Source organism: Cornus florida, unplaced genomic scaffold (assembly GCF_030987335.1).
Source record: "Cornus florida cultivar Cherokee Brave unplaced genomic scaffold, ASM3098733v1 CherokeeBrave_3.0.0_Hap2_Chr07, whole genome shotgun sequence".
NCBI lineage: Eukaryota > Viridiplantae > Streptophyta > Magnoliopsida > Cornales > Cornaceae > Cornus > Cornus florida.
The window spans coordinates 49,870,210-49,879,381 of NW_026775577.1; the positions used below are offsets into that span (position 1 = coordinate 49,870,210).

At 32.5% G+C, this 9,172-nt stretch overlaps 1 protein-coding gene across 1 annotated transcript; it reads right to left on the reverse strand.

Annotated features, from left to right (window-relative positions):
* Positions 1-4,618: 4,618 nt before the first annotated feature.
* LOC132267174 (phospho-2-dehydro-3-deoxyheptonate aldolase 2, chloroplastic) lies at positions 4,619-8,904 on the reverse strand. The gene is made up of 5 exons (XM_059768252.1): positions 8,271-8,904; positions 7,578-7,855; positions 7,181-7,457; positions 6,236-6,481; positions 4,619-5,330 (listed from the first exon to the last, which is right to left on the reverse strand). Exons 1-5 carry the CDS (start codon positions 8,805-8,807, stop codon positions 5,067-5,069), a joined length of 1,602 nt encoding a protein of 533 aa, XP_059624235.1. The 5' UTR covers positions 8,808-8,904; the 3' UTR covers positions 4,619-5,066.
* Positions 8,905-9,172: the final 268 nt, after the last annotated feature.

A 9,172-nucleotide genomic window follows, 5' to 3' on the forward strand; every position in this document is an offset into this window, starting at 1 on the left:
GATAAGATTAGGATCCAAAATTAGATTATTAACTTTAAGAATCATTATATCTATATATATATATATATATATATATATAAGAATAAATTAGTCTAATCAGAGATTTTTATTTATTTATTTATTTTTATTTTATTTTATTTTATTTATTATTATTATTATTTTGAAAAAATGAATAAATTCTTACACATACATGGAGACAAACAGAACAACCTTCAATAATTTAAGGAATACTACGAGTCAACCCAAAGTATTAAAAAAAAATTCATCTTTTAATTCAATACTTGAACCACAATCACATAATTTTAGAAATTTCTTGTAGCTTAACAATGTAACTTACATGAAAAAAAAAAACAAAAAAAAAAAAACAAAAAAAGAAAACAATAATTTAAGGAATACTACGAGTCAAAATAACCCCAAAGTATTATAATTTTTTTCATCTTTTAATTCAATACTTGAACCACAATCACATAATTTTAGAAATTTCTTGTAGCTTAACAATGTAACTTACATGAAAAAAAAACAAAAAAAAAAAAAAAAAAAAACAAAAAAAGAAAACAATAATTTAAGGAATACTACGAGTCAAAATAACCCCAAAGTATTATAATTTTTTTCATCTTTTAATTCAATACTTGAACCACAATCACATAATTTTAGAAATTTCTTGTAGCTTAACAATGTAACTTACTTGAAAAAAAAAAAAAAAAAAAAAAAAAAAAAAAAAGAAAACAACAACGCTTAACGACATTTGTAATAAGGGTTAAAATCACAAAACTTTTATTTACTTTCAAAATTGTGTATAAAACTTCTAGTAGAATTAAAAAAAGATTCCTCCATATCCATGACTGCCCTGTTAACTTGGTTGTAAAATGACAAAATTGACCTTGTTTTTTAATATTAAATTAAAATGATGATAATAATTTTTAAAAATTAATTTCAAATTAAAATGATGATAATAATTTTTAAAAATTAATTTCAAATTAAAATGATGATAATAATTTTTAAAAATTAATTTTGTAATTTTAAAATAGCAAGGTCAATTTTGTAATTTAATATTAAATAATAATTTTGTAATTTAAAAAAAAATTATAATTTAACATTATTTAATGGTCCTTTATTATTTTTGTAATTTTAAAATAATATATTTTAATATTTTAATTTAACATTAAATAACAAGGTCAATTTTGTCATTTCACAACTAAGTATTTTTAGTTCAAGGATTTTTTTTTTTTTTTAACACTAGGGTTTTATGCACAATTTTGAAAGTATAGGGGTCTTATGATTTTAACCGTTATAATATATATAGAGATTTGAAAGGAAATGAGAGAAAAACTGGTGAAATAAGAAAGTGAAAAAATTAATCAGATGTTTATATATATATATATAGCAATTTTGAATTATTTTTGTAATTTATTAAAGGGTTAATTGCAAAAAAAAACCCTATATATATAAGATGTGCAATTATCATTCCTATTTTTTATTATGTACATATATATAAATCCCTGTATTATTAATAATTGGAGCAAATTGTCCTTGATAGTCAATTTTGATCAATTTTTTTAAAAAAAGAAAAATCCTAAAATACACTTAGTAAGCAAGAAAAAAATATATAATTAAGTATTTCTATACAAGTAAAGCTAACATTCCCACCTTCATTGGGATGTTAGCCTTTGTCCCTACAATTTTTTTAGACATAAAAGTCTCTAACTTTTGTTATTTAATATTTCAAAATATTAAGTTTTGTTATTTAAAATCAATGAAAAAAAAAGTTTGGTATTAGAAAACACCTTTAATTGCTTTCTCTATATGATAAATTAAACCCCTAAAAAATAAGAATAATTATTACTATTAACTATATATCATTTGAATTGCAAAGGATATATATATTAGGGAAAAGTATAGAAAACATCTATAAAGTATATTTCACGTAACACTTTTATCCCATATTTGAAAAAGTATGCAAAAAAATATTCTTAATCTTTTTACATTATACAAAAATACTCCATCAGTGATAAATTAGTGTTGTAATATCCGTTTTGACTTTTACTCTTTAAAAAATGACAAAGGGAGATATATATGTTACTAATCTCATAATATAGGAGTGTTAAGTGCATATTACCTTCTATATATATATATATATATTTCCATTTTTAACTTTTTTTTCTATATATATCTCTAAACTTTCTTTCTTTTTTAAGAATTTGTAAAACAAGATTTGATTTTTTTTTTTGACATTTCAATTTATTGTTTTCTACTATTAATTTTTTATCTTTATTATTATTATTATTATTTTGTACCAACACTATTAAAAAAAATAATAATAAAAAAAAGGAAAAAATCTCAATATTGTGTTTTCAGAGTTTGGAGCAGATTTGTTTTCTTTAATTTGTACCTTATTATTATTTTTTTCTATCTTTACCATTTTTTTATACTTTTAATTTTATTTTATTTTTTTTCTATTTTTGTCTTCACTTGTCCGTTGCCGGTATCCTCCAATAGTATCTTTTTCCGTCATTTTACGAAATTATTTATTTTTATATATTTTATAAAATGATTCAATATGGGTAATTTAGTCAACTTATGATTTAAATTTGTTAGAGGGACCTATTTGTACCAAATTGAAACTTTAGAGGTAGTTTTTACACGTAAGGGGTGTCCTCCCATAGTGTTCTTTTTAGTCATTTTATAAAATTATTTCTTTTTATATATTTTATAAAATGGTTCTATAAAAGTAATTTAGTTAATTTTGAATTTAAATTTGTCAAAGGAACTTATTTGCACAAATTAAAACTTAACCCATATATATATATATATAATCATTACAAGCAGTTAAGAAGAATTACAATTGTAATGGCGGCCAGTTGCATTAAATCCCTCTGGACTGTAGCATTTTGTAGTAAACTCTTTTTAAATTAGTTGAATTACGTACATAAAATTTTCTTGACTTGGTAAGAATATTGTAGTAAATATAACCATATGTTAGTTGGATTAGAGCGATTTTTTGACCAACAAAAAATAAATTAACTAAAGAGATAGCAACCTAACCATATAAGAAGAGTATTGTTGTTGTATGAAGGAATTCAATCCGACGGTCACGTGACCAAGCCGACAGCAAGACCTAAAGTTCAACCAAGAAACTTTGTTGCCACTAATCATTTGCCACTGATAACTCAACTGCTTTGCATGGCAGTTATGCCTACCAAGGCTTGCCATGCACGTGACACCCACTATTATTAATCCTTAATACAATAATTAACATTATCAACAATTTTGAGAGCTCTATTGACCATAATAATATCTAGTGCCATAAGGAATCAAGATACCAAATATCCCGATTCCAGACACCAATTATGAGGGGAGGGGCCTCACAGTCGATGTTAAGGAATTCGAGTCCTCAACATCGTTCTTATTTTTATTGTACTTTAAAAAGTAATTTCCATGAATTAGATGACTTAAATTACGATAGACACATTAATTGTGATAGAGGCGACTTCTTGTTGTCAAACACAAAAGAACTCTTCTATTTTGGTCAAACCAAACGACCCAAAAACATTGAATTATGTTAGCCACAATATGATAGGACTTTGGTCGCTCTCAAATCACTTTGAGAATCATATTTCAACATTAAATGGTGAGACTTCACTATTGTTGGGGTCTACCCACGATGGGTTATAACTCATGGCCAAGGCGGTGAATAACTTTCATTGTTTGCTTGAAAGGGTTACAATCCTAAATCAGATGACTACTCTTATTGTATATAAAAGGACACACGTTGTATGGAGAGGGTAGAGGTTGAGAGATTTTAGATTTTTCTTGTGAGTGATTGGGGATACAGAAGGATTAAGGGTGGTGAGTGATTTCTTTGGGCAATCCTCTATTATTTTGTATGATTTTTACAATCTAGTGAAAATCTTATTCTTTGTGAACGTAACCTTAATATTGGGTACATCGTGTTTGCTTGTGATTTGTGATTTTTTTTTTTGATCGGTTGGTTGTTTGCTATGCGTGGGTCATTGTGTTTTATTTCCCAACAAGGGAACCCAATCAATATATCTAAGTCGTCTCGGCTGTGACAGTCACAACCACAGAGGTTCAGCTCATCTGGTTTGTCTGCATGCATTTGCATTATTATGAATATAGTCGTTTGTATATGCTCATGCAGTTATATTTTGACCTAGGCACACCACAAAATATGAACCACATGCGGTTCCGTATATAAATAATAATAATAATAATAATAATAAACAAAATCCCAATAATTATTATTCGATATTTCAGTTTGAAATTTACTACTATACATCAACTCACTCAACTAAACTGCAGGTTCCATTTGTCTATGACACTCAGATCCAATGGGGTCAAAACAGTTCAGCCATTTCTGTCATTTAATTTGATTAAGGGACCACATAACACAGGTTTAATTCAGACAAGAACATGCATGCAAGATAAAATGGCACTGCCTCGCCACCCCCCAACACACACACATGCTTGAAAATTAATTCAGTGGACCAGGTGTCGTTCCTTCAATTGGATTCCAGTATGAAACTTCAAATCAACATACAACTAAATGCTCAAAAGTAGAAAATAAAGGACAAAATTTGAAGACATGCATCTGGATCGATTATAATAAGGAATCCCATGGCATCCTTTTTTATTAAATTTTTTTATTTTTTTTTCCTTCAAAAATCTAAAGCCAACACTTGTTCAAAGTACTCGCATGCTTAAGTACACAAATTAATGGAAAAAAAAATACACAAATTAACTTGAAAATCCAAATATGAAATACACTATGATCTCTACAAGGCCAATCCACAAAAATACCAAGTCTGCAGTTCAGTCAGTCACAGGCCATTTACAAAGCTTCAAATCGATGGAATGGAGACTACGAACTTCTGAAGTTCAGCTTCTACAGAGTTGAAGGCTGGCATCCCGCAAGGTGATCCCATTCACCGGAAAACATTGCGATTTTATGCTAATGTGGAAGCTTGCAACAGGTAACTGCCAAACAAGGTTTGATGGATGGTCCATATCGAGTTTATTGCCAAACAAATCAATAAGATTGAAGCCACCTAAAGACTTAAAGAGTTCAAACGCTGAGTTCCAATCCTCCTCTTTCTTAGACGCTCTGCAATTATAAAGGCAAGTTCAAGAGACTGAGAAGCATTGAGCCTTGGGTCACAATGCGTGTGGTAGCGTGAGCTCAGATCATCAAAAGTCACAGTTCGTGAACCACCGATGCACTCTGTCACATTCTGCCCCGTCATCTCCAGATGAATTCCTCCAGGGTGGCTTCCTTCTTGCTCGTGTACGTCAAAGAAGGCTCGCACCTCAGCCTGCCACCACATATAATGTTAGTTTTTGATCACACGTGCCAATATATTCAATATTATGACAATAACCTTATAAGAGAACACATTTTACACGGAGAAATTGGAGAGAGAGCTGCAAGTCATATCCCTCATCACAAACAAAACATCCAACATGTTTTTACTAATCACATTCTTTTTTATAGAGTCTCATTTGACTTTGAACCATCTTCCCCGCACTAATGTTGACTTAAAACTATGTTTTTGGCAGCCTGCAAGCAACCCATCACCCATTAAGCAGGATAGTGTGAGCCTACATCATCAAATTGACATCTCAAAGACTTACCAGTAGACCAACCGCTGGTTAAATTAGCTTACAGTCTTTAATTGGCCACTTTTGAATGATTGACCGTGACTTGGACCGTTCATCTACTACAAAATAAACTTTGAATATTCTGTTCAATTTGACCATTCTTTGCGTAGTTAATCATTACCTACCCTATTCACCCAACAACAATTATTAGGACATAATATTATATTGAATTGACATTTCAGTCATTGGAGGCTTATGTTGGGAGATATTATGTGTATTTTAGAATCTTATGAGAAAGTAATGATTCCTTTTCGCCATGAAAATAAATTCTATTTTGCTTCAAACAACATTTGATTTTATTTATTAAACTAACCAACATAAAGGCTTTGTTAGTAATTCAGAATTTAAATAGATTATGTCATTTTAATTTTATGTTACTGAGGTTGTTCATGTGATGACGCCATTTACATAAAAACAAGATATCACACTATGCTACAGATGTTTTCAGATGGAATAGCATCAATTAAAAGGCGTAGTGGCAGACTATCTCAGAGATCAATAATTAAGCAAACAAGTTAATGATGAAGTGATCGAAAGAGGTGGGCAAGAGAAATTTTACCAAGATTGCATCAAAGGGACGTGTTTTGAGTCCACAGGGTGCCTGGATGGTGTTTCCGTGCATCGGGTCACATACCCAAGTCACAATTTGCCCTGCTCTGCGGACTGCCCGGATCAAATGTGGAAGCTTGACTCTCATGTTCTCAGCACCCATTCTTGCAATTATTGTTATTCTTCCTGGCTTGTTACTTGGATTCAGAATTTCAATAAGATTAACTAGCTCATTTGGATCCATCTTATTGCTCACCTGGACCACAAGTTCCATCATTAACCATTAGATATTAGCCAACAGATGCATAAAAAAACCAAATCTGCCGTTCAATTAACACCACAAACGACAGAACATCACATATCGGCATGTTAAGTATAATGAAATCTAGAACAAGAAACTTTATTTAAGGAATCAATGTTTGATCTACCTAGAACTAGGATGACCTCATTTCACACAACTCATGAGCACCAAATATGAGTAAAATTTTTATATGAATCAGAAACTGTATTGCATGGACTCTTAAAAATGCATGATATAACTGTATCGAACATGCAATACCGAGAATTTATATGGGATATGTGTACAGCACATACAATTTGAGCATGCATCTATTATACTTCTAGTGTATTATATAATTGTCCATATTTGTAACATTATCGCTTTGACATGAGTGAAAACATAATTTTTTTTTCTAGAAAAAAACAAAAATTATTAAATAAAATGAATATTTAGTTGTCTCATTTCCTTGAATTTGGAGTTTTGATAGATACAATGTTTGGACACGGGTATTCAAGTCCATGTAACATAGTCAATAACTAATTGTAAAAAGTTCAATTCAACAATGATAGAATCAAATGGAAGTTGATGTCAAGGGGATTAGCAACAATGGACAGAAAAGATATGAATAGTCGTACACTACATTCAATTAACGGAATTAGTGTGCAATGCAGATACCTTGATGCCAAGAGGATTAGCAACTCCTCTTAGAAACTCTACATGGGCACCGTCTAGTTGTCTGGTACGTTCTCCGACCCAAAGCATGTGAGCAGAGCAATCGTAGTAAAGGCCAGAGGTCGAATCCTCCCTAGTGAGTGATTGCTCATAAGGTAAAAGCAAACACTCATGAGATGTCCAGAATTCGGTTGTCGTCATGATAGGGTGGTCAATTGTAAGCCCTGCAGCAGCCATGAATCCTAATGCCTCGTCAACCCTGTGAGCCAGTTCTTGGTACCTGTTGAAACATCCCCATACCAAACATGTTAAAATTTTCATAGGTTTTTAAAAATCCCGAAATGAAGCTGCACCTTGGTCATAGATAGAGTTGATCCAAAAGAAGTTTTCGGTCATATACCTATCTCCCTGCTCGCTGTGCTCCGCGAAATCAAGATTCCACTGTGTGACCCTCTGCATTGCAGCATACCCTCCAGTTGCAAAGGCCCTAAGAAGGTTCAAAGTTGCCGCGGATTGGCAATAAGCTCTTACCATCCTCTGAGGGTCTGGAGTTCTTGACTTCTCATTAAAATCATCACCATTTATATTGTCTCCTTTGTAACTAGGCAATTTCACTCCATTTTTCTCCTCCATTGGAGCTGATCTTGGTTTTGCAAATTGACCCGCCATTCTTCCCACCTATATTAATCAACCCCACAATTCAAAATCTCTCAATTCCAATCCCGTCTTTATATAATAAGAAGAAGAAAATTTCACCAATGTTGATAGTCCTTTTTTTAATATTTTAAAAAAAAAAAAAAAAAAAAAATCTAACTTTGTTTTATTATTATTATTATTATTATTATTACCAAACAACTAAAAGAACAACAAAGATTCAAAATCATTTAATTATAATTCCATTAAAAAAAAAAAAAAAGTGCTGCAAATTTGATGCCCATTTAACACAATCCAAAACCCTTAATCATTTACTTTAAAAAAAAAAAAAAAATTAAAATTTAGAATTTAAAAGAAAACCCCTAATCATTTAACTGCATTTAATCACTATTCTTGAAAGCCCATTTGAATTATAACTTAAATTAAATTTAATTATTACCTTAATTACAGGTACTTGACCTCCAAACATAAGAACAACACCCATCTGAAGCAGAATTCTGAAAGTGTCACGAATGTTATTAGCACTGAACTCCTTGAAACTCTCAGCACAATCACCTCCTTGCAACAGAAAAGCGTTCCCCATTGCGGCCTCCGCCAGCTTCTCCTCCAAATGCCTCGCCTCGCCGGCGAACACGATCGGAGGGAACGCCTCTATCTGTTTGAGAACCGATTCAAGCTCTGCCTCATTCGGGTACTCCGGGAGCTGCAGAGCTGTCTTGGATTTCCAGCTCTCCACGCTCCATTTCCCCGCCACCGGCTTCGGAGGGGCCGGGGCTGACTTCGGAGGCTTCTCGGCGATCACCGGACTGTTGGCGGGCTCCGCCGCGTGGACGGCGGAGATGGATCTGTGGGATCTGGGTTGGGGCTTGCTTGGGAGCCGAGAGAAAGAGGGTTGGTGGGTTTCGGGTGAATTGAAGAGAGATTGGGACTTGAGGAGTGATTTGGAAGAGATTGCAGAGCTGGTTGATAGAGCCATTGTTGGTTTGGTTGTTTAATGCCTTTTCTCTTCTCACCTCACACACTCTGAACCAGATTTCTAGAGAGAGAAAGAGGGGATCTGATAAGGAGGAGAAGAGTACATACGGCTTTTATAAGGGGTTTAGAGGAGAGAGATTGGGGAAGGGAAAGGTAGGGTTCGGTACGCTCCAACAGTCAAAGGGAAGACTTTGGTGTTGGAGGCAGAGAGTTAGGTAAAACGCGTTTCGGTTTGGTAAATAAGGGAATGTCTGAAGGGTACTTTGGGGAAAGAGCAAGGTTGAGTCAGTGTCGCGCACTTTCCCTTCTTTAACTACCTACCAACCGCAACTAATGGCGCCAAGCCGTTACTGTTAGTGACTGTTT

Excerpts from the sequence above, each read along its gene's own strand:
- LOC132267174 (XM_059768252.1), bottom strand. The coding sequence starts at position 8,807 with ATGGCTCTATCAACCAGCTCTGCAATCTCTTCCAAATCACTCCTCAAG. Across the intron at positions 7,856-8,270 it reads GTCAAGTACCTGTAATTAAG|GTGGGAAGAATGGCGGGTCA; the intron begins GTAATAATTAAA and ends TGATTAATATAG. Across the intron at positions 5,331-6,235 it reads GTCCCTTTGATGCAATCTTG|GCTGAGGTGCGAGCCTTCTT; the intron begins GTAAAATTTCTC and ends ATGTGGTGGCAG.